At 37.5% G+C, this 26,679-nt stretch overlaps 1 protein-coding gene across 1 annotated transcript in view; it reads right to left on the bottom strand.

Annotated features, from left to right (window-relative positions):
- LOC108682392 (DNA repair and recombination protein RAD54B-like) overlaps positions 1-26,471 on the bottom strand; it is a 28,171-nt gene extending 1,700 nt beyond the window's left edge. The window contains exons 1-22 of the mRNA XM_047884657.1: positions 26,428-26,471; positions 23,994-24,121; positions 22,746-23,133; positions 22,101-22,200; positions 21,733-21,837; positions 21,176-21,427; positions 20,089-20,217; positions 18,154-18,249; positions 17,591-17,641; positions 14,522-14,773; positions 13,591-13,719; positions 11,996-12,091; positions 11,346-11,486; positions 8,104-8,334; positions 7,626-7,755; positions 5,968-6,043; positions 5,056-5,246; positions 4,281-4,399; positions 2,200-2,416; positions 1,239-1,398; positions 848-980; positions 350-470 (exon numbers count right to left, since the gene is read on the bottom strand). Of these exons, the coding sequence (XP_047740613.1) occupies positions 350-470; positions 848-980; positions 1,239-1,398; positions 2,200-2,416; positions 4,281-4,399; positions 5,056-5,246; positions 5,968-6,043; positions 7,626-7,755; positions 8,104-8,334; positions 11,346-11,486; positions 11,996-12,091; positions 13,591-13,719; positions 14,522-14,773; positions 17,591-17,641; positions 18,154-18,249; positions 20,089-20,217; positions 21,176-21,427; positions 21,733-21,837; positions 22,101-22,200; positions 22,746-23,133; positions 23,994-24,111 (3,235 nt within the window). The 5' untranslated portion in view covers positions 24,112-24,121; positions 26,428-26,471. The remainder of the gene's footprint in view (positions 1-349; positions 471-847; positions 981-1,238; positions 1,399-2,199; positions 2,417-4,280; positions 4,400-5,055; positions 5,247-5,967; positions 6,044-7,625; positions 7,756-8,103; positions 8,335-11,345; positions 11,487-11,995; positions 12,092-13,590; positions 13,720-14,521; positions 14,774-17,590; positions 17,642-18,153; positions 18,250-20,088; positions 20,218-21,175; positions 21,428-21,732; positions 21,838-22,100; positions 22,201-22,745; positions 23,134-23,993; positions 24,122-26,427) is intronic.
- Positions 26,472-26,679: the final 208 nt, after the last annotated feature.

Raw genomic sequence — 26,679 nt, 5'->3', positions numbered from 1 at the left:
TAAATATCTGCGAAAAATATTTAAGTTATTAATAAGGATCAGTATAAAAAATAACAAAATCGTGATCTGACCACTGACTCCTTAGTATTAAAAAATGTCGAAACAATTCAATAGATAAGTATAAGCATTATAAAATATACACGTCTAAATTTATATCAAGCAAATGAACATCTGCATCAAAATATTAAGTGAACTGATATGCATCAGCAGTGAAACATGTCGTGACTTTGATCGTCGTAAAGATGCTTGATAATGTCGTTTTTCAATTTAAGCTGTGGTCATGAGCAGCGAAACACTTCACAAAATAAATATTTAATAAATTAAATATTAAAAACAAAAAACACGCCACCTCTGAGGGGTGCGTCTTGAGACGCCGCTGGCGGTAGGCAGGGGCCGCCCCGCAGGTCACAGCTGCACTGCAGCTGGTCGTGGGTTATGCAGGTGCCGAGGCTCTCGTAGCTGTACAGGTCCTGAGGGTTAGAATTAATTCATTACATCAACTAACGTAAATATATCAGATGGATAACGAACATAAGCACTGAGATCAAAATTAATGCATTGCGGTAAACATATTAGATGGATAATGAACAAATGAAACTGGAAAAATTAACGCAGTTGAACTGTAATCGAGAGCAGGTGATTTGATGAATGAGTATAAATGTGCATTAACTTAGTCGGAAAATGTAATTGGCCGCGAAGAGTTTTTGCTCGAACTCATTCGCAATTCTCGTAACTCATTTGCAGTTTTAGTAAAAAAAAGCAGCTCTGGAGCATTTTTGGTTCTTGGAACATACACTAAGTTCATACAAGAAAAAAGTTCATACAAGTTATTTGTCTTGAAACTCACCCGAAGTTCTTGCAATGAGAACGCAACTTTGGAGTTGTTGTGGTTCTTGGCGTCCACGACAGCGCCGCTCAGGCCTTGCTTCTGAACCTGACGCTGGTACATGCGCTCCTCCACGCTGCCGCTTAGCACTAAACTGCGAAGGTATTACAGATTTCATTTTTAATGTACAAAGAGCAATTTCTTCAAAGATCTTGAATAGAACCATGATGAAAAAAATATGAAACATATCACTCAAAAAATTTTATGACAAAAAATTTGATGACAATAATAGAGCAAATTTAGGTATCAGTTACCCGACTTTATTCCTATGGTCTAGGGTATTTTATTCCTATGTCTAGGGATGGTTTACATAGCAAAAGTAAAATTAGATGCAAGAATTGGTTAAGTGTACCGATATATGTGCGTGGTCCTGGTCTGGCCATCACGCCAGACCCTCGCCATGGCCTGCAGGTCTGTCGCGGGGTTCCAGTCGACATCGTAGAGGAGAATGCGTGACGCTCCTGTCAGGTTCAGGCCCACACCGCCCGCCCGCGACGACAGCAGGAACACGACTGCGAGGATCAACCTTATTTATAACATCAGTGATATTAAATAAAAAAAATCTGCGTTTGAATCATTATGAAAAATATTTTTCTATTTCGCGCAAGTTGCAGGGGAAGCGAGGTAGTATAACAGAACCATATTAATAGCACGAATGACAGGATGAAACGCCTTTTGGCATTTCAGAGGCTAAACGAACCTTATCCACAGATGCGATATTGAGCGAGTCTCATCTCTTTGAAATTCAAAACCACACAACTATTTATCAGAGAAATAAATTCACAGCAAATAATGAAAACATTTTGTATGAATTACAGTATAATCACTCAACTATTCACAAGAGTAATCCATTCACCGCCACTAATGAGGAGAAACTTATTGTGTATAATCCACTAACAAGCATTGCACGGTAGGCATGGAATCTTTGTACCGCAATTGACATGGATAATAAGGATAGTTTTCAAGGCTTAATCGTCAATTGTTCCTACGTCATCCGAGCACGCTGATCAAGGCCATATAAACACAAGATTCACACATATCCGACCATACAACACAATCAAATTACCCTGATACCAATTAATGGTTATTTATTTAATTCGTATAAATGTACAGGAGAAGCTCTTCCTACAATTTTAATACTTGCATACTCAGTACACACAGAAGTACACATTTCTCACAGATTCAGCATACACAAAAGTATAAATTAGACATTTTTCACAGATTCAACGCGCACAGGAGTACACATTTCTCACAGATTCAGCGCACACAGAAGCACACATTTCTCCCAGATTCAGCACACACACAATTCTCACAAGTTTGGCTGTGTTTGCTATTGAATGCGTCTACGATGTTCTGTCTCTTGTGTGGCGGTGTAGCTCCATCAAGACGTGTGTGCGTGTAGCTGTAGCGGTCACACAGGCGCTGTAGCAGGTCCAGCGTGCTGGTGAAGTGTGAGACCAAAACAATGCGCTCTTTGGTACTTGACAGCTGCCATAGTAGACATGATACCACTGCTAACTTGCCGCTGTCCTGCAACCAGTGAAAATACGTTATTTGAATCCTTGTATGAAGCGTTATATGCATCCTTGTAGGATGCGTCATTTAAATCCTTGTTATATATGATGCGTTACACGGAGCTGATACATATGATGCGTGATGTGGATCGTTATAGGATGCGTTGCATAAATCTTCGTATGATGCATTTTATCAATGGTTCTAGAACGCGTTACGTGAAAAGTTCTAGGACATTACATATAAAATGTATTGTGGAACGTTATATCAATCATTGAGGGGACAACTATGGAAGTTTCTTCTCAAGTCATTCAGTTGAATAATAAGAATTTAGTTCAGCATGGCCACTAAGAGTCAAGCATTACATATTATCAAATCAGGCACTTTTCAACATCTGCGCATTTGTTATCAAGATCAGATCTTGAGGATCACTGAAAATCACTAATCCGCACAACAATACCAATAATATTATCCTTTCCACTAAACGAATTCAAGCAGAAAATTTTTATTCTGGAAGAAGAGATTACTGGAAAATATTCTAATATACTGGACAAAAAACTAGATACAATATACTGGATCTAATAATAATACCGTATATAATGTAATATACTGGAAATAACAGCTACCTATGAGATTTTTCTACACAAAGAATTCTAACTCAGAACTTTTTGAAACAACTATAGTGAAAAAATAGTGACGTTAAAATTTTCGAAACAAATATAGTGACAAATAGTGACGTTAGAATTTTTTAAACAAATATAGTGACAAAAGAGCGACGTTAAATTTTTTAGACTAATATAGTGACAGAAGAGCGACGTTAAAATTTTCGAAACTAATATAGCGAAAAAAGAGCGACGTTAAAATTTTTTAAACTAATGTAGTGACAGAAGAGTGACGTTAAAATTTTTTAAACAAATATAGTGACAAAAGAGCGACGTTGAAAACCTCCTCAGAGGACGCGAGGAGATACTACTGGAGAATATTCTAACATACTGGACAATAAACTAGATACAATATACTGGATCTAATAATAATACCGTATATAATATAATAAACTGGAAATAACAGCTACCGTATATGAGATTTTTCTACCCAAAGAATTTTAGGATGCGTTGCATAAATCTTCGTATGATGCATTTTATCAATGGTTCTAGAACGCGTTACGTGAAAAGTTCTAGGACATTACATATAAAATGTAATGTAGAACGTTATATCAATCATTGAGGGCAAATTACGGAAGCATCATACAGTTGAATAATAAGAGTTAAGTGCTAAAATTTCTGTTTTGTCACTGTGGCTACGAGTCAAGCATTACATATTATCAAATCGGGCTCTTTCAAACATCCGCGCATTTGCTGTCAAGATCAGATCTTGAGGATCACTGAAAATCACTCATCCGCATAACAATACAAACAATATTATCCTTTCCACTCTACGAGTTCAAGCAGAAAATTCTTACTCTGGAAGAAGAGATTACTGGAGAATATTCTAATATACTGGACAATAAACTAGATACAATATACTGGATCTAATAATAATACCGTATATAATATAATATAGTATCTTCGGCATTAAAGAATAGGCCTGGATAGGCCTGTCGCCGATTCTTGTACTTTTCTTGACTTGACTGGCCTTTTGATCAAATCTTTTCAACCCACGGTATATTTAAATCGCTTCTAGATATCAGTTGTTCCGTAGGACACGAGGCATTTTAAGACTAAACATATGCTCCTGTATGGCCTTGTCTAGTCTGTACTTGAATATACTGGAATATACCTACTGAATGTACTGGAAATAACAGCTATATGAGATTTTCTACCCAAAGAATTCTAACTTATATTTTTTTCAGCCAATATAATGACAAAAAATTGAGGTTGAACACCTCCTCAGAGGACGCGACGGTGTCTTGCAGGTGCGAGGGCAGCAGGAGACGCGCGCGCTCAGACAGCCGCTGCACGCTGGGGTCCTGGGGCGCGAAAGTGCCAAGCTCTTCATCGCTGCCTGGGCAACAAGTTCAGAATTCATTCATAGGTTACGGTTAAAATTAAAAAGCTTCTTAATTCTATTTGTAATTAAACGAAATTCAGTAATTTTGTGATTAAAATTTTGGTTACTTTTATCTTTTAACAAGTACCACGAAGCTTATTTTTCGTTCATCAAAATAAATTGTTGAACTCGCGTTGTTTCTTCTTTACAAATTATCCTAGAAGCCCGTTGAACTGGTTAACAACGAACGATTAAACAGTATTAAATTCACACCAACATGACTCATTTCTTACTGCATAACTTTAACAGAAAAAGTATGTCATCTTGGTGCACTGCCTTTAAATTTATTAATCTTAATTATATTTTAAATTTTTTTTGCAGCGGGGTACAACTTCAAAAATTTTGTAATTTGGCATAAAAAACCTGCGTTTAACTGACTGGCTGAGTATTAAACCATGGCCTGCATTTGGCGACTCACCCGCTGCCGGGTTGACCAGCGTGGGATGGTTGCAGATTTTCCAGCTACTCACCCGCTAAAAAAGCTACTCACCCGCTTAAAAGGCTACTCACCCACTAAAAAGGCTACTCACCCGCTAAAAAGGCTACTCACCCGCTAAAAAGGCTATTCATCCGCTAAAAAGGCTACTCACCCGCTAAAAAAGGCTACTCACCCGCTGCCGGGTTGACCAGCGTGGGATGGTTGCAGATTTTCCTGAGCAGTATGATGGTAGAGAGATGGTCGACACCCGCAGCGGCCGTCAGTGCGGCGCTGGACACGAGGCGAGCAGCATCGCGGTACACGGCCTCCTGACTCGCACTCGCTTGGCAGAACACAACGCACTCAACTTTAGGTGGCAGGTATCTGCACAGGTTAATATTTTGTCAACAAATTCTTCGTTCTTACTTTTATTTTTCATGAATAAAAAGGCAATCTGCACAGATCAATATTTTGTCAACAAGTCACAAAAAAATTCTTTGTTCTGACTTTTATTTTTCATGAATAAAAATGCAACTGGTTAAAGGTTGCAAATATGTGAGGAAAGCAGTTCCATTTCTTCTAAAAGTTTAAATAACTTTTTATATCTCATTTTTATTCCTCATTTTCATGAAACTTCTCAATCTAAAAAAATTCTAAGAATAGAGCGCAGTTTCCACAGTGCATGAAATCTGCACATATAATCTCGCGGTAGAGAAGGAACGAGATATGGACACGCTCATACTGAACACTTCGAGAGCAATGAACCCCTTACCGCCTATGTAGTAAACTTTCCGATATCAATTGAGAGAAAATACTGCATGCAAAATACTTATCTCGACTAGTTAGTTCATAATTATAAAACACCTCATTATTCATTTCAAATAAATTCAATGCAGTATGAGTATAAATATTGTGAAATTAACACCGGAAAAAGCACATTAATGATCTGGTTATTAATATTAATATAACAATTAAATTCCAACAATTTCAGCGACTTTTACTGAATAGAATCGATTTGAAATGAATTAGCTTTGTATATTTTAGTAATGTAGTCAGATTTATTGGCGTAATGAGTTCCAGTAAATTAGCTGTTAAGTAGACGGACTTGTTGATGATGGCCTGAGTGCGGCGGAGGATGAACTGAGACGTGATGCGGTTGAGTTCTTTGACGCGGTCACCACCTGGTGAATAAACATTCGTAAGTTGATAATCTGCTGCTTTACGATACTATTGCAGTGTGTTTGTAATAGTAGAGTTAGCATGATAAAAATTATATTAAGTAAAACATCATCAAGGCCTTCCGAGGCGGTAAAACAGATTAGCCGCTCTTCCCAACAGGAGTAGAATGTTCACAAATTGATAATCAGTTTTTCGCAAAAATAAGTAACATTGCAGTTCATAATGGCGAGTTTGGAAAGGAAATAGAGGCAAGGCCTAAAAACGGATTTTCCACTATTTTAAATTTTCATGTGAATAGGATGGGTGGTGGACTGAAATAGTGTGGATTGATGTTACAAATACACTAAGACATACACAGATTTGGACAAATAGAAAGTGAAAAATAGGCTTTATAATACAATAAGCAATGATATGGCGTAGGGAAATGGCATATGTTATTCCTGCACATTAATCAGGGAATTTTCGGCGATACTTTCAGCAGTATAAGAGCCTAATAACAAACTGATACTGGGAGAGAAATATTGACTTCTTCAATGTTCCCCAAAAATTATTCTATTATGATCAGATCTAGTGACATAGCAGGATTTGGCAAATGCTCAACATTATATTCAAGTTTATCGAACTTTCCACCAGCATTGCTCTATTAGTGCATAGTCGTCCTGATACACGACGCGACTTCAGGGTACAATGATATAACTATGGGCTCTCTAGAATAGGTTAGTAGTCTGTGGCAATGATGTGTGCAGTTAGAAAGAAAAACCAGTGAACCAAGGGAACGTCGCACTGATATAACAGTCGATCCTGATTGATTGCACCCCATTCTTCACCCTGGCATTGGAAGAAACTCGAAATGATCTTATTCCCATCTCAACTCTTCTAAACAAAAAGCAAAGGGTAGGATAATTCAGAAACTGTAAATGTTCACAATGAACACGTCTCAAGATAGCCCATCTCTCACTATTGTAAAAATTAATGGCAGTGACGCGAATGACAGAAGGTTTAGCTATAGCAGGTTAGACCTTTTCTATACAATATTGGCTATGGCAAGCTAGCCATAGCTGTATTTGTATACTTCATGCTGCATTGCAATATTTCGACCAAAACTGAGCTCTTATCCGGCACATTAAACGTCCTCCCCCCACTCTTTCTAATGCAAGGTGCTATTATTACCATTGAAGATCCAGTTCCTTCACTAATACAACCGAAGTTCCAGTTTCATTGTCCAACATCTGTAACTGAAATAACCAATTGTGGTTACTAAGTGAATGAGTAAGTTACAGAGGCGGCGATCCATCGTGGCCTAGGACTGCTACGTCCGAAACAATTACCAAGTTACCAAGAGTAACAATTGTTAACGCTTCCCATAAATAATAAGAGGCGTCGATCCATTGTGGCCTGGGACTGCTACGTCCGAAACAATTACCAAGTTACCAATGTAACAATTGTTAACGCTTCCTATAAATAATAAAAGGCGGGATCCATCGTGGCCTGGGACTGCTACGTCCGAAACAATTACCAAGTTACCAAGAGAAGGTAACAATTGTTAACGCTTCCTATGAAAATAAGAACTAAGTAGCAAGTAACCGAGTTGTTTCTCGACTGGCGTGGCGCAGGCTTGCTGGGCAGACACGATGGGCTCCTCGTACAGGCGTCTGAACGCGGCGCTGCTGCCCAGCACGCCGGGCACCACGAAGTTCGCGAGAGAGAACAGTTCCTGCACGTTAAGATCATATTATTATCATAAATTTAATGATACAATTCCATATAATTTAATTTATCAAACAAATTCATGTCAAAAATTCGAAAACATAAATAATTACAACCAGCAAGTGGCATACGTTGAAGTGATTTCAATGAAACAAACGATGCAGCCATGAAATAATTATTCAAAAGTCCAATCCATTCCCACAAAATAGATACCATACAACAAGTCACATGGATCGTAAATCATGTATTCGTCCAAATAGCCCATACGATATAGCCATGGAATAATCATACGAAAGTGGAATACATTTTCCCAAATAGATAATAGATAATTAATATACAGCAGGGCCCAGTAGACCTGTAAGTCGTTCTGCACAGGAGTGCCAGTGAGCAGCACGCGGCGCGAGATGGACAGCGCCGCGAGCGACGCGGCTGTCTTGCTGGCGCTGTTCTTAAGTCGGTGGCCCTCGTCGCAAATGATGAGACCAAAGCCGTGACTTGGTCTACATAACAGGTCTTGGCACCGCAGCAGCTGCTCGTATGATACAACCAACACAGGGGCAAGCTGCTGCCGGAAGAAATCCTCAACCTGAAGGAGAGTTAAGAATCCTTCGATGAGCACAAGCAGTATCTCAACCTGAGGACTGAGGTAGAAGTAGAATTAGGTATCCTTCGATTGGAAAAACAGCAGGTCCTCAAATTGAGGTAGAATTAGGTATCCTTCGATTGGAAAAACAGCAGGTCCTCAAATTGAGGTAGAATTAATAATACTTCGATGATGAGCACAAGCAGGACTTCAACCTGAGGTAAAATTAGGTATCCTTCGATGAGGTGTACAAGATGGACCTCAACCTAAGATAAAATTAAAAATTCTACCATGAGAAGTACAGGCAGGAAGTTTACTTCACCGAGATCGCAGCAATGGTGATCATTCCTCCGTAAATGTGGAATACTTTCAAAATGAAATATTTTTTTATGTTACTTTCAGTGGAGGAAAGTAGCAGCAGACACACATATGCTGCCTCCAGTGCCACTACGCTTTTTATTGCATTTTACTTGTTATTTTATGCTTTTATTTAAGCAAGAGATAAAACATAACTAGTTTAAAAAATAGGATAACTTCCAAGTAGTAAAGAAAATAACACTCATCATGGATGTTAATTGTTAATTAATTGTACATTGTAATTTTAATATCTACTCACAATACAAGGTAACATGCAAATAAAGACGAAGAAAAAAATACAGAAAGCAGGGACGTACTCTCCCTCTACGCAAATGACGTCGAAACAACGTTAAATTTACGTAATAAAATTTCATTGAAACAAATTCCAATAAAAAAACCTTTGTTCATTGTTCATTCTACGTCAGAGGTCTAGTGGGTTATCCATCACTCCGCAGCAGTGACATAATTATCCACCATTCCACTGCAGGATATATTTATCCACAGCAGTTACGTACTTCATACATTATTTCACAACAGTGACGTACTTCATACATTATTTCACAACAGTGACGTACTTCATACATTATTCCACAGCTGTGACATATTTCATACATTATTCCACAACAGTGACGTACTTCATACATTATTCCAGAAAAGTATTAATTTAAAGCACCCAGGATTCAGAAGTCCTAAACTTGAAGCGTCGATTAGGGCTTCTGGGGTGGTGTGCTAGTGAAGTTAGAAAGGCCTCAATAGTCTGGACTGATCATTTATTGTACTGAAAACTGCTTTGAGGTTTTCACTTAAACCTGACCTAAAAATTCGTTGAGGAATGTTTCGATCATTTTTATCATGTATATATATATTACTGCACAGCTGACATTCATTGTATTACATGAATGCAGGAGCGTCTGGCTGGTGTAAGCAATCATTTATTGAACTGAAACTTGAAGCTGACCTGAAACTTCGTTGCGAAATGTTTCGATCATTTTCATCATTACTGCACAGCTGACATTCATTGTATTACATGAATGCAGGAGCGTCTGGCTGGTGTACGCAATCATTTATTGAACTGAAACTTGAAGCTGACCTGAAACTTCGTTGAGAAATGTTTCGATCATTTTCATCATTACTGCACAACTGACATTGTATTACATGAATGCAGGAGCGTCTGGCTGGTGTAAGCAGTCGCATTCGTGAAGCGAGCCTCGCGCGTCGCTCCGTTGACACATGGCGGCGCTTTGTGTCGCGACGTCGCTCGCAACTTCAGGTGATATTGACGTATCTATGATGTTTGTACTGCACTCTACTACTTCTTGTGCATGAATATATTCTATGTGCTCCTTTGTGAACATGTCGCGACGTCGCTAGCAACCTCAGGTGATGCTGACGTATCTATGATGTTTGTACTGCACTCTACTACTTCTTGTGCATGAATTTATTCTATGTGCTCCTTTGTGAACATGTCGCGACGTCGCTCGCAACTTCAGGTGATATCGACGTATCTATGATGTTTGTACTGCACTCTACTACTTCTTGTGCATGAATATATTCTATGTGCTTCTTTGTGAACATGTCGCGACGTGGCTAGCAGCCTCAGGTGATATTGAAGTATCTATGATGTTTGTACTGCACTCTACTACTTCTTGTGCATGAATTTTTACAACAATTGTCTTTTACTTCACTTCTTGTTTGTTTGTTTGTCTGCTAAAAATCTTATAATCGATATTTAAAACACTTCTACCTGTTCAATCGATCTGAAATTTTGAACTCTTGCTAAAATCGGAGACAATGCTTGATTCCATTGACAGAATAAATAATGAACATTTTTTTAACATTAAAAAATTGGCAAAAATCATTTTTTTAATTTAAAAGTAAAATAATAAATTCATTGTATATGTGTCATCGGAGACACTGGCCGCTTTGAAAGTCTTGTCTTTTAAAAGTACTTTTTAAAGGCATATTATTTTTCATGTTTTCCTTTGTGAACATGACTACGTTACATGTAGTCCTTTGTCTGCATGAAAACAATAAAAGTCGTCAATACCGTACTATTCGGAACAGAAGGCCTGGGGCCATACTTTCAAAACTCGCTAAGTGAACGTAAGTACTTACGATCTATTTTCTTGTCTTTGATTGGTGGATTTTGCTTGAAAGGCCGTCAATGATTGGCTGCTGAACTTACGATCTCTTAACTTTTTTTGAAAGTATGGCCCCTGTTCACTAGAGTGACCATCATTAGACAAAATTTCAACCCCTTGTCTACGGATAAATTAATTGTCAGGTAGATTTACACTCAGTAGATTAAGGTCCACAACAGTGGCATACTTATCCATAATTTCACAGCAGAGACATACTTATACATTATTCCACAGCTGTGACATATTTCATACATTATTCCACAAGTGACGTCTTTCATACCTTATTCCACAAGTGGCGTACTTTATACCGTAAATTATTTCACAAGTGACATACTTTTACATTATTCCACAGCTGTGACATATTTCATACATTATTCCATAACAGTAGCGTACTTCATACATTATTCCACAACAGTGACGTACTTATCCATAATTCCACAGCAGAGACATCAGACATACTTATACATTATTCCACAGCTGTGACATATTTTATACATTATTCCACAAGTGACGTACTTTATTGTTGTTATCAACGACGTAAACATGTAAGCGTTCCCTGCCCAGCCACTTGTGGAACTCCTTGCCCCAGTTGGCGACGAGGCTGGAGGGAGCCACCACCAGCGCTCTGTTGATCACACCACCAACCGCCCATGGGTTCTGAAATACAAAAAATATATATATATCCTGGTACCATGTTCATGTTCTGCAGAGTGTGGAAAAAATGTTGATTTTTTTAAAGATTTAATCAAATAAAAATGTAGAAAGTTCATGAAATATTGTCTTCTATGAAAATTTCAAATTTAATGATTTAAGAAGATTCAAATCCGCTGGTAACTAATTTTATTGAAAGTCTATAGTTTTCTGGACTCTACAGTACTCGAAAGATGAACACCAATCAAAATGTGAAATTACGCTATAACATAGAAGAATAAATCAGCATTTGAACTGTTAAAATTCAATAGTTTGTTGGAATGCACAGTGCTTAAAAGACGAACACCAATTAAAATAGGAAATTACGCCATGACATAAAAAATAAAATCAGCATATGAACTATTAAAATTCAATAGTTCGTTGGAATGCACAGTGCTTAAAAGATGAACACCAATCAAAATAGGAAATTACGCTATAACATATAAGAGTAAATCAGCATATGAAGTGAGCCATGCCTGTTTGAGAAGCGTCCAGACAAGCGCGATGCACTGCAGTGTCTTGCCAAGCCCCATGTCGTCGGCCAGAATGCAGCCGCGCTCACTGCCATCGCCCTGTAATGAACCGCGAGATGCGGGGTACGTTGCTTAGGACTAGGAATTGTGAGGAACTAATCGTACAGGAAACTTCTTAATTTGGAAGCTTAATAAAAAATAATTCGTAAAAACATCATTATTATTATGATATGAATTTAATTGGAAAAGGCATTATCTGAATTTTTGTATTACTTAGTTTTAAAAATGACATCGGTCACATGACGGCCCCCATTGTAAATGCATTCAGTTAGTCAATTTTTTGAAGTTCCGTTTAACTTGCTGAAGCATATTGATGGGTATATTGGCGATGGCTTGGCGTATGATGTTCTTCAAATGAGGTAGGGTCCTTGACTCCTTGGACAGCCATTGTAAATAATTGATTTAAGATAGCCCCTCCCATCAAGAAAAGATAACCCCATTTGCTCGTTTATGCTGCCAGAAATGTAGAACAGAGCCTCATGACTAAAAAAACGACTGTGTCGTGAGACAAATTCTCAATAAGCGCTTCACATGCATTTCGACGAAAAATGAAATCATTTTCGCTGAAGTTCTTAGTGGAGTATTTGTACCACACTGCTATTCGAAATCCCCAGAATATCAGCGTTTTTCCGTGCTGAACGGTGTTTTTGTCTAGCTCTCTACGTTTTTGGGTGTTGTGGCAGTCCGCAGACCACCAGAACCTCTTGCATTCACGTCCACTTGCCCTAAATGTGTTCACCCACGTAACAATCGATTTCCGATCAGAAACCCGACCTGAAGAACAAATACGGAACCGAATATGGAACCGATTACGGAACTCTCGTTGGTAGTAGTAGTGATAACGGAACGGCCATTAGAAAAGTTCGCCTCGACAGCAAACGTACGCTGCTTACTTGTCCAACGCAAATTGCAACTGACTAGGCGGGACACAAAACTTCATGACATTGCCTTTCAAATGAAATAATCCTAGATCTTTTCCTGCAACACCTGGCTGCTTGGCGTGAAATAAAAAACAGGAAATTTTTGTTAATCACCAGGAACAGAAAAATTAAGTTAATTTCAATCCATTTGATATGTGCGAGAGGAAAAGCGTGACATGTGGAGAAGTATAAGTGAGAAAAGTGAGTGAGTTGCTAGATCTTTTCACATTATTTGTGCACGAAAAACGGCGTAGCTTGTGGAGTATAAAACACAAAAAAATAGATAAAAAAATATAAGATTAGCAATAACGTCATGAATGGGATTTTTATGTTCTAAGATGATACAATACGGGATTACGAAATAAAATTTTACGCAGTTCTCATATGAAAATTGCGTCAGTGTTTATTATGGTTGGAGTGAGTCTCACCGAAATGGTTGAGTGGCCCAAGACGCATTGGTATAGGAAGATGACGAGTATTACTACCATTGGTATAGGAAGATGACGAGTATTACTACCATTGGTATAGGAAGATGACGAGTATTACTACCATTGGTATAGGAAGATGACGAGTATTAAATTGCGTCAGTGTTCATTATGGTTGGAGGAAGAGTCTCACCGAAATGGTGGAGTGGCCCAGGACGCATTGGTATAGGAAGATGACGCCTTCCCTCTGATGTGGCCGTAATTTGCAGCTCAAATGAGGGTCCAGGACCACGTCCCTTACACTGGCGCACCCCTCACGCAGCTGCACAAATAAACATGAATGAAATGGGAGGAAAAGTAGTAGAGATATTATTATTAATGGATAATTTATTTGTTTCATTATTAGTTATTTTATCGTTGAGATGTCATGAGGTCTTGCATCAGATCTCTTACACAACTCTTTGTACACTGACGCCTTACAGAACTCTTTGTATACACTGACGTCCTACACAACTCTTTGTATACTGACGTCCTACACAACTCTTTGTACACTGACGTCCTACACAACTCTTTGTAAACTGACGTCCTACACAACTCTTTGTACACTGACGTTTTACACAACTCTTTGTACACTGACGTCCTACACAACTCTTTGTACACTGACGTCTTATACAACTCTGTGTAAACTGACGGCAACTCGGTACCAAGGGCAGAGCTATCAAAAACAGTTAAGGGGTTGTAACTTCGTCAGTTAGCCCCACCAATCACAGATGAGAAAGCGGCTGCTACATGCACATCAGCAAGTTATGAAGCTACGGCACCTGGCCTTCACATACAAATAGCATAGACGATAATTAATGTTTCTATAGAGGAACTGTAAACAAACAACGAAAATACTTGATCAAGAAAAATAACTATTGTCTTGCAGATGGGAAGGTCGTGAGAATATAATTTAGTGGTAGATATGCGTCAGGCTTAGTTAACCAAAATACTGGAAGGACAATGAAAGCGTCAGTAGCGTCTGTTGTTGTGCTGTTGGTCGTATGAATATTAGGCAGTGGTCTTGACGTGTCGAGTTTAATATACTCAAATCAAAATACTGTGAGCATTAATGAAGCACATGCCTGTTGCCTTGGGGTTGGGCGTGGGAATATCAAGGAGTGGTCGTGATGCGTAGAGTAAAGAGGTTGATTATCACGAGGACCAGACGCTGGCGGGACAGATCTGACTACATTGTGGACAGTGGGCAGCTTGAAGGGCTTGGGCTTTGGTCGGGGAGCCGCCGGCGGGAGAGCGACTTCAGTAGGAGTAATTACGTCACTTGAGAGGAAGCAGCGACCACTGCAGTAGTCTGAGGTACTGATCTTTCCTTGGATCTGATCGCGAAGAAAATTTAAATTATAAATTACATGTATAAATACATGGGGAAATTTAGATAAATAAGAAGCCTTAAGGATGATGCCAAAAAAGTCAATCTTGCAAATTAGTCTGAGGCACAGACTAATTACTTCTTTGGAAATGAATACATCTGTCTCTTATACACATCTTTCGACCAAAAGCATTGAGAGTTGTGAGAGACATATCATTCGATTCGTATAGAGAAGATATAGCGACTCTAGAAGCCTTTTTGTCTGATTTATATACTGTTTGAATTATAAATTGCCAAACCATAAGGAAATAACGAGGTGAGGGAGAAAATGTATATTTTAATTTGCGAATATTGGAAAAAATTATCTATAAAATCTCTAGATATTTGCAAAACAAATCGAAAGATATATGGGAAGATAGATGAATAAAAGTTTTTTTTACCCAGACGCTCCTCTTAATTTTACAGTACGCTGTTAGCTTCGACTTACTCACTTTTAGGAACCAAATTCAATATAATTTGATATATTTTTACGTGTGACTTTGACACCGTACATATCCTNGTTATTATCCATTGGTTTTATTATCAATTTGATAAATTTTCAGACAATGACACTAATGGAATATACATGTAGCATTTAGCAGTGCTCTACAATGAATCAAAGCCAACCTACTATTACTACTGTCTCTTATACACATCTAGATGTGTATAAGAGACAGGCTTAATATAAAGGAAAAGCTGGAGAGGTGACAGAATTACCTACGATGTCGGAATATACCGCGTTTACCCTAAGCAAATAATTTTTTTCTATAAAATTTACTGACCTAAAACAGTTGAAATCTTTGTATCCTTTCTGATTTCAGAAGAAGTGATCTGATTCTTGAGAGGAGGTAAAAATCTTGGTTTCTTAGCCAGCTGAGATGGTGCAGATGACCGCCTCATTCTGCTTTTACTGTGGAAATATATAAATAATAAATAATTATTAAAGTTAGTTCAGTGTTTACTGTTCAGTCATGCAAAACATGAAGAATATCTAGGTATATTCTAATATCTGGCTACATAAACTAGAGCTTTATAAATATTAGAGTGGCAACAATGCCAACAATTGCAAGATTCCCACAAGAATGACAAGATGACCTATTAGCCTATTAGGTATAGGTAATAGGTATTGTCTGTTTAATTCAAATTAACTGTTGCTCACAATGAGCCTAGGTATTAAATTTATATTTGTGACTTTTCTTTTGAGCTCCCACTGTCATTCCCACATACAAAATCACTAAATTTTATTGAATAATAGCAGTTTTTTAATCTAGAATGATTGTCAGGAATCCAGGGGAAATTATGCAAATTTTTATATTTTTTACCAGAAATTGAGAAATTATGAAGACTGAAGAGGCTATTGGCCTTTACTAGCCTAGGAATGGGTGAAATCAGCCAGATTCACAGACATTTTGGTCTGACTCTGATATATGCATGGTTGGCCACTACCCAATCTCCCAGTCAAGTTAGGCTTAGTAGTTAGTACTACTACTAACTTACTAAGTAGACAAACTACACTTATGGGCTACCAGGGCTATGGCCATATGTTATGGGACCGTAATGGGAGTGGGACCATGGGCATGAATTCATAAATGATGGAGGCTCCCTTGCAGTTGCAGGCCTGCAGGGATTGGGACTTTTGGTTGTTGCCTTGCCAATCTCAAATTTTGCTTGATGCAAAAATTTATCAACACAACCACACCTATCTTTTATCAGAAGTTCAGAACGTTTCTCACATTTTCCAAGAAACACTTTCCTTCGATGCAGCTAGCAATGGCAGGCTGACAGCCTTGCATACAGCAGGCTCAGACGCTCAGTGGATCACTGCTCACAAGTGAGTGTCGCAGTGTGGGCTGGCCGCTGGTGACCGTCTAACGGTAATCAGATTATTTTCGACAGCAAAAGTGATTCAAATTTCGCGGTGTTCTTTTGTTATTGCGCCGACTGCGGATTTCTTTGGTGGAAATTCCATGACCATGGTAGCACACTTTGTGTGCTACCAAGTTTCATGAGGAAATGTAAAACTTGTGAAGTATCATAAATGAAACACAAAAAATGTTAAGGTTATGAAACAACTGGCTAATAAAATCTCGTTTTTTTTCACGGGTCGAAAATTCTGGTCGCAATTGGAAAGTTGACCACAGGTTGTTTGGTATTGACGATAGTCATGTGTGACCTTGTATAAGCAAAATAAACTTCATTAAATTTGCACATTGTTAAGAAGAATGCTTATTATTGAGAACTAAACCACCAAAATAGATATCAAGGAATTGCAACTTCGCTCATCGTGTAGATGCGTTGTGTCTATTACGATATAAGATATAACAAAAGCAATTAGTCACTGATGTTTCGAAGTCTTTTACTAGTACAGACTTATGAAAAATTATCGATCCGTGGTGGGCTGTAAGAATTTATAGAATCAGCATAACATGAGCAGTGGGCGAACAAAACGAACATATAAGGTCTACGACGTAATATGACACAAAATAAGAATTGGTAAAATCGTTTAACAAATTGCATGACTTGAGGTGTCATGATCGACCATGACATATGTGGTAACACTTATAGTCAAGAGCACGAAATAGAACCTATATAGAAGCATGAAGCTTGATGACACAAATAAATTTGAACGAATATTGAGCAGGCTCATGATAGAAGCACTGAGAGAATAAAGAATTCTATATGAATTAAAAAATAGATATGTTCAATTTTAGGTACAACAGCTGATCACCAACATATATCGCATCTGCAGCTGTCTCTTATACACATCTAGATGTGTATAAGAGACAGGAGCCACCACCAGCGCTCTGTTGATCACACCACCAACCGCCCATGGGTTCTGAAATACAAAAAATATATATATATCCTGGTACCATGTTCATGTTCTGCAGAGTGTGGAAAAAATGTTGATTTTTTTAAAGATTTAATCAAATAAAAATGTAGAAAGTTCATGAAATATTGTCTTCTATGAAAATTTCAAATTTAATGATTTAAGAAGATTCAAATCCGCTGGTAACTAATTTTATTGAAAGTCTATAGTTTTCTGGACTCTACAGTACTCGAAAGATGAACACCAATCAAAATGTGAAATTACTACGCTATAACATAGAAGAATAAATCAGCATTTGAACTGTTAAAATTCAATAGTTCGTTGGAATGCACAGTGTTTAAAAGACGAACATAAATCAAAATAGGAAATTACGCTTTAACCCAGAAGATAACATCAGCATATGAACTATTAAAATTCAATAGTTCATTGGAATGCACAGTGTTTAAAAGACGAACACAAATCAAAATGTGAAATTACGCTATAACATAGAAGGGTCAATCAGCATATGAAGTGAACCATGCCTGTTTGAGAAGCGTCCAGACCAGCGCGATGCACTGCAGTGTCTTGCCAAGCCCCATGTCGTCGGCCAGAATGCAGCCGCGCTCACTACCATCGCCCTGTAATGAACCGCGAGATGCCGAGTTCGTTGCTTAGGGGTTTAAAGGGATTGTGAGGAAGAAATCTTACAGGGTGATTCACGGAAACTTCCTGATTTGAAAGCTCAATAAAAAAAACTAGTATAGATATCATTACAATATGAATTTTATTGAAAAAAATACTTAAATTTTTGTATCACTAAGTTTTAACAGGTTGACTCCGATTGCTTCATCTTGTATGTATTATTATTTCAATTTTTGTACTATTATGAAACAGGGTAGCCAGACATCTTTTTCCGGTAAAAGTTTTTTTTAATTGCGTTGTCCAGTAAAGTTTATGATGGGGTAGTACTTCCTAATTAAATTAAAAAAAATAATAAATGGAATTTTTACATTGGAACTTACATGTATAATATTATATATTGAGTTATAGGCATTTTTTGGCCTATTTTGTTTGCGGACTTGGCGTTTTTTAGGACAAGTTTGTCAACCCTGAATTATGTACCACTACGACCTGGATAAATTTATTTCGTGGTAGGCACGCATATGTTACCACTTCGAAGTCAACGTGTTCAAGATAACATTGGACTAATGACGGCCCCGTTGTTAATGCATTCTGATAGTTGATTTTTGAAGTTCCGTCCAACTCACTGAAGCATATTGACGGGTATGTTGGCGATGGCTTGGCCTATGATGTTCTTCAACTGAGGTAGGATTTAATGATTTAAGATAACCTCTCCTTTAAGACAAATATAACCCCATTTGTTCGTTTACGCTGCCAGAAATGTAGAAGTGAGACTCATGACTGAAGAAAACGACTGCATCGTGAGACAAGTTCTCAAAAAGCGCTTCACATGCATTTTGGCGAAAAATAAAATCGTTTTCGCTGAGTACTTGTGCCACAGACAATTTGTAGGGATGAAGAGTATTTGAAATCCCCAGAATATCTTCGTTTTAACGTGCTGCATGGTGTGGAGAACGCAGAAACGTTTCTCTAACTCTTTCTACGTTTTGGGGTGTTGTGGCAGTCCGCAGACCTCCAGAACCTCTTGCATTCATACGTCCACTTGCCCTAAATGTGTTCACCCACGTAACAATCGATTTCCGATCAGGAACCCGACCTGAAGAACGAATACAGAACCGAATATGGAACCGATTACGGAACGCTCGTTGGTGGTAGTAGTGATAACGGAACGGCCATTAGAACAGTTAGCCTCGACAGCAAACGTACGATGCTCACTTGTCCAACGCAAATAGCAACTGACCAGGCGGGACACAAAACTTTATGACAGTGCCTTTCAAATGAAATAATCCTAGATCTTTTCCTACAACACCTGGCTGCTTGGCACGAAATACAAAACAGGAAATTTCCGTTAATCACCCTGTACAGAGAAATTAAGTTAATTTCATTCTGCTATGTGCGAGAGAAAAAGCGTAAAATGTAGAGTATAAGTGAGAAAAGTGAGTTAGTTGCGAGATCTTTTCGAGGAGAAAAACGTCAAGAGATATTATCTAAACTGCACTTCTTCTGTGCACGAAAAACGGCGTAGCTCGTAGAGTCTAAAAACACAACAAAAAAATAAAATAGATAAAAGATCAAAGATCAGCAATAACGTCATGAAGGGGATTTTTATCTTCTAAGATGATACAATACGGGATTATGAAATCAAATTTTACGTAGTTCTCACATGAAAATTGCGTCAGTGTTTATTATGGTTGAAGTGAAAGTCTCACCGAAATGGTGGAGTGGCCCAAGACGCATTGGTATAGGAAGATGACGAGTATTACTACCATTGGTATAGGAAGATGACGAGTATCAAATTGCGTCAGTGTTTATTATGGTTGGAGAGAAAGTCTCACGGAAATGGTGGAGTGGCCCAAGACGCATTGGTATAGGAAGATGACGCCTTCCCTCTGGTGCGGCCGTAACTTGCAGCTCAAATGAGGATCCAGTACCACGTCCCTGACACTGGCGCACCCCTCACGCAGCTGCACAAAAAAACATGAATGAAATGGGAGGTCCTGCATCATATCTCTTACACAACTCTTTGTACACTAACGTCTTACACAACTCTTTGCACACTGACGTCTTACACAACTCATTGTACACTGATGGGCCGTGTCATCAAAAATAGTTAAGAGTTCGTGACTTTGTCAGCCAATATCTGACACTTTTTCAAGCTAGCCCCACCAATCACAGATGAGAAAGCGGCTGGTACGTGCACTTTTGCAAGTTATGTTGGTACGGCTCCTAGCCTTTACATACAAATAGCATTGACGATGATTAATGTTCCAATAGAGGAACTGTAAACAAACAAAGAAAATACTTGATCAACAAAACAAACATGACTATTGTCACGCAGGAGGATTGCAAGAATATTATCTAGTGGTTAGGATGCGTCAGGCTTAGTAAACCAAAATACTGGAAGGACAAAGAAAGCGTCAGTAGCGTCTGTTGTTGTGCTGTTGGTCGTATGAATATTAGGCTGTGGTCTTGATGTGTTGAGTTTAATATACTCAAATCAAAATACTGTGAGCATTAATGAAGCACATGCCTGTGTAGCGGTACAGTTTAAGATTTAAGATTTTGTATTAATATAATAAAAATATTTAGAAATTTAGAATTAGATTTGATTGTAATATTAAGATTTGTTTATATCTGAACGTAACCACAGCTGAATACGACAAAAGCCAACTTCAATCGAGCTTTTAGTATTTTTGATACATTGCACTAGAACCTCTTATTAGAGTAAGTACTTAAGTGTTACAGCAGTCATCCTGTTTTAACTACTTTGTTTAATAGCTAATTTGATTTATACTGTTTATAATCGTTTTCTATGTACTTGTATCTATGTAACTTTTAACAATCTATTATTTATACAGGGTTCTATACCGAGACCAGAAAAGCGTCTTTTATTTACTCAATCCTGATCGTGAGATGCTTTACCTGTTGCCTTGCGGTTGGGCGTGGGAATATCAAGGAGTGGTCGTGATGCGTTGAGTAAAGAGGTTGATTATCACGAGGACCAGACGCTGGCGGGACAGATCTGACTACATTGTGGACAGTGGGCAGCTTGAAGGGCTTGGGCTTTGGTCGGGGAGCCGCCGGCGGGAGAGCGACTTCAGTAGGAGTAATTACGTCACTTGAGAGGAAGCAGCGACCACTGCAGTAGTCTGAGGTACTGATCTTTCCTTGGATCTGATTGTGAAGAACTTGGAAATTATCAATTATATCTATAAATACAGAGGAAAAATTTAGATAAATAAGAAGCGTTAGGGATGCCGCAAAAGTCTAACATACAAATTAATCTGAGGCACAGATACTTCTTTGGAAATGAATACATTATCAATGGAAAAATATAAAGCAACATGAACACGTACAGCAGCAAATCTAGGCTGAGCATCAATCTCAGTGATGGCACGTAATATAACCTTCCATCTAGCTCAGAAATTTTTCATAAGTAATCAAAATAAATATTATTTACAGTAAAGCGCTGTACTTGCCTCTATTTCCTTCCCGCCGATGGGTAAAGTATTGCCATCTTCAAGTGAAGCCAAATCTGCTATTTTATATCCACTTGACTGTCCGATCAGTTTACCCTCCATATCCTGCAGCAATTTCAATAATTTAGATACATTATGCACATAATATCTTTGTGGGGCAAGGAAAAAACTAATTACCATAAATAGTACTATATCTAGACTATTATTATATCTGTATTATACTATGGTATATCTATATTAATATACTATGCAATTGAGAAACAGATTGGAGCAAATAAAGCTAAGTATCACAAATTATATACCACGCAATTGAGAGACCAATTGTTTACACACGCAAACAGCTGACATCCAAATGTTAACAATTTAACCTTGAGTAACACGGATCTAGTTTTAACAATGAGAACAGCATCTCCTTCCCACTTCTTGTGTTTGCGGGTAGAGCGCTTGCACCACACCACTGAGAAGTACCTGTTGAACAACAAAATTAGCACATTCTAAAGCCATATTTCATACTATATTTTTATGAGTCACTGTTTCAGTATATTACAACACTTCTCTTTAACTTCACTTCTTGTTTGTCTGTCTGCTACAAATCTTATAATCGAAATTAACCACACTTCTACTTATCCTATCGATCTGAAATTTTGCACACTTGGGTAAAGTTGGAGACAATGCATGAATCAAATGACAAAATAAATAATTTTTAAAAATAAATTTTTTTTCAATAAAAAAAACTGAAAAAATAATTTTGTCTGCTACAAATCTTATAACTGATGTTTGACAAGCAATGCTTGAATCAATTGACAGAATAAATAATTTCGAGAAAAAAAAATTGTATATACCTATAAAAAAAATTGAAAAATTAATTTTTTTAATATTTGAAAACAAAATGAGAAATTCATTATACATCTTTAACATTGGAGACACTGGATTCTTTAGAAGTGTTGTCTTTAAAAAGTACTTTTTAAACGTATATTAATTATTTCTAAAAAAAACTTGGTAAAGAAAGTTACCTTTCCTCTGGAGCATGTATAGTAGAGTCTCTTTGTTGATTGTCCTCATCATGGTTTCTCTGCCTAAATGGTGTAATGACTGGTTTGTGTGCAGTAAAATGGTCCTGAGCTATTTGATTCCCAAGGCCTACACTTTCACTGGAATCAGCAATTTGATGGGAACTATGTTCAATTTGTGATGGAATCCTGATGCCAGGAGAGTTGCTGCTACTATATACATTCTCTGTGTCTACTGTCTGGTAAGAAGACTCAGGTGAAGAAGTGTTGATCAATTCAGGTGTAGGTTTGAATGAAAAAAGTGCAAGGATGTCTTCTGTAGGACGAGTTGAAGAAACTGCAGCACTATTTTCTTCCTTCTTTTGTGATGTTGAGAGATGGCTTGGATTATCTGAAAAATTAACTTTTTTAGCAAACAGTCATTTTCATTTTTCATGAACAGAGCTCCACATTTCCATCCAATTGTCTAGAGCTGCCAAGCTTGATATTTACACTGCAACCAATACTATTACCAAATGGTATTAAAATTACCAGAAAAAATAAATATCTAGATACTGCTTTTGTATTCACCACAATATTTCCTGGGCACACATTAAAAAGTTTAACTGCCTTGCTGAAGAGAAAATAATAATTTATTTGTATTAATTAAAATTTCAATTAGTCTCAGATAGTTTGGTTGATAAAAACTCACTCTCGTTTTGTGATCTGTTCATAGATTTGATCTGATATTATCTTCAATTCATGCCTATTTTGGTTTAAGTAGCAATAGGACCTGACTCTGGTAGGTCCACAATTGTTAGAGACTTACAGGCACAGCTATGGTAGAGTCAGCAGTATGTGCTAAGTTATGTTCAAAAGGCTATGCCTATATTCCAATAGGCATGGAATATATCTACCTTCTAGAAATTACTAGAGTAGTAGAGCTCTCCCACCAATTTTAAACCCTCAACTCCTCAAGGTTTCAAACCGTCAAGATTCTGGCTAGATGAATTCTTGCCTATGTAATTTGAACAGGACTGCAAGAGTGCACAATTTAGCTGCATTGTGGCAAATATAGGAAAATTAGTTCATATTAGAGCCTCAAGAGTCAAGATTTCAGTAATAAGTATAAAAATTCCATACTAGGTAACAGGTAGTAGAGAGAGATGTGTAATCTTCATTTCATTAAGGAACCTATTATTATTTATATAATAAATTCATTAGCTAATTCTTGATGTAATCAAATAATTTTTTTCTATAAAATTTACTGACCTAAAACAGTTGAAATCTTTGTATCCTTTCTGGTTTCAGAAGATGTGGTCTGATTTTTGATAGGAGGTAAAAATCTTGGTTTCTTAGCCAGCTGAGATGGTGCAGATGATCGCCTCATTCTGCTTTTACTGTGGAAATATTAAATATATAGATAAAAAATTATTATAATAATTAGTTTGGTCACTTTTTCAGTAATTCAGTGTTCAGTCATGAATAATATTTATATTCTAAGCTCTGGGCCTCTGGCTACAGCCTACACAAACTAGAGTCTAGAGCTTTCTAAATATTAGAGTAGGTACTAGCAAGAATTGTAACTTGTAAGATTGAAGATTCCCACATGAATGACAGGATTAGTTATTGCCTGTTTAATTGTTCCTTGTGTTGAGCTTATTTAATACATGACTAATATGATTACTTTTGAGCTCCAAATTCCGATATACAAAATCACTACCATCAACCGGGGCTACTCGGGACACTTTTGAATGTTTTTCATTCATAACTTCTTACCATGAAACATTTCATAAACAAATTTAGGCTCATTTTATAGCTCTTTGCTAGGGCTATCGCATGGCTTCTTCAAAAAAATTCCATATGCTATTTGTAAGGTGCCAGAAGCAAAAAAGAGTGTCCCGAGTAGCCCCGTCGAATGGGGCTACTCGGGACACTTGGAATGAAACTTCATTTTAAAACATTTGAAGCATGCAGAGCATACTCATCCATTACTAACAGTACTCTGAAGTCCTCCTCTTTCATTATAGATGATGTAGAGGTAGAATAAATGACATTTTCAGTGATTTTTACTTGTTTTTGTTTCCTTTATTGATATGATATTACCATATACATTAATTACCGACTTTACCGTATTATTGATGTGACATCATTGTATTAATGATGTGATATTACCGTATCCATGAACATGCCATTGAGCATTTACAACAACCTTGTCCACTGCAAGCTTCTTATCAGCAGCCTTATAGCATTTTTTCTTTATCTGTAAGCTTACAGGATGGCTTGTAATTTCACACCATTTTAATTACATTAAGTGAATTTACTATAAAAAAAAATTGTGAAAAACATACCTGAAACAGAAAGGGATGTTTTAGTAACAAACATCGTATGTTTTGGAGAAATAAATCATAGTTGAGGTAAATTACTTTTCATTCTATGATGCCTGTTGCACAATTCTATATGACATTCCATGCGCAATTTTGTGATGACCGATGATGCACTAATTTTTTGAAAAGTGAAATTTTTTTTCTGAGCGAAGTCCTGCAAAATTCTATATATGACCTTTTGTGCACAATTTTGTGATGACAAATGATGCATTAATTTTTTGATAAGTGAAAATTTTTTTTCTGAGCGAGGTAAATGTAATAAATATTCTAAGTTTTTAATCAATTTTTTCCTAACTGGAGTCTGGAGCCTTTGCTAACTGAGGTTCTACTGTAAATGCATTTTTGGAGGTGTCCCAAATAGCCCCAGGGGAGTGTCCCAAGACCCAAGTAGCCCCGTCATGCGGAAATGGCTGCCATTATTTTTTGGAATGAGAAAGGACAATTCCGTCAATTACGTTTTCAAGCCAACACCTGGGTGCATCTTTTATGTAAGTAAAATTTTTTAATAGGGCAAATATTTTTTTGCTACAGACCTTAGCAGAAGTAACTTTTCAAATAGCATTTTTCACCTTTTTTTCAGGAATTTTTCAAAGCTAGTAAATGTAGTATTTTTCAACTTCTTTTATAGTACTACATAGATAGGAAAAATGTCAACATTTACGCCACTACATTTAGTTTTGCAATATTCCAATTAGTTTTGCTACTATAACAGTTTTACGCCGTGTCGGAGGACTGTCCCGAGTAGCCCCACCAGTCCCAAGTTTGAGTACGCACGAGTAGCCCTGGTTAAGGGTACCTAAATTTTATTGAATAGCTAAGAGTAGTTTTTATCCTCTAGAAAAACTATTCTCAAAAACCCTGGTTAAAACTTAAAAATAGGCTACTTTACTTATCTTTTACTGAAAAAATGAGAAATTATGAAAAGGCTATAAGTAAATGCAATGTGACTAGTAAAATCAGGCATCAGCCAGATTCACTTCACAGACATATTGGTCTGATTTATGGTTGGGCTGCTTGGGCAGGTTGGCTACTTCCTACTTTACTTGGCACCTACTCAATTTTCTAGTTATACCTACTTAGTACTTAACTATACTTATGCCATGGTACCCATGAATTCATTGTTATTCATAAATGATAGTCATAGACTGATAGTAGCCAACCTTAAATTTTTACCTTGCCAATGCCGACCTCAAATTTTGCTTGATCAGATGCAAAAATTTATTAGCACCTAACTGAGGCTAACTTTTTTCAAAACGTTTCTCACATTTTCCGAAAAACACTTTCCTTCGCTGCAGAGTGCAGGTAGCTGGCGGCCTTACATGCAGCAGGCTCACAAATGAGCGTCACTGAGGTCTGAGGACTGAGTGGGCAGGTGACCGTTTGACCGAGACAGATCGGGGTCAACAGATGATTTTCGACAGCAAAAGTGATTAAATTTCGCGGCGTTCTTCTGTTATTGCGCGGACTGCGGATTTCGTTGGTTTCAATGAGAGTTACCATGTTCATATGAATTAATTTGAGTGCCAACAAGTTTCATGAGAAATTGTGCCATTTCTTAGGAATTGAATAGT

The sequence above is a fragment of the Hyalella azteca genome, unplaced genomic scaffold (genome assembly GCF_000764305.2).
Source record: "Hyalella azteca isolate HAZT.00-mixed unplaced genomic scaffold, Hazt_2.0.2 contig15810, whole genome shotgun sequence".
Classification (NCBI taxonomy): Eukaryota; Metazoa; Arthropoda; class Malacostraca; order Amphipoda; family Hyalellidae; genus Hyalella; species Hyalella azteca.
This window is presented reverse-complemented; position numbering and strand designations above follow the sequence as displayed.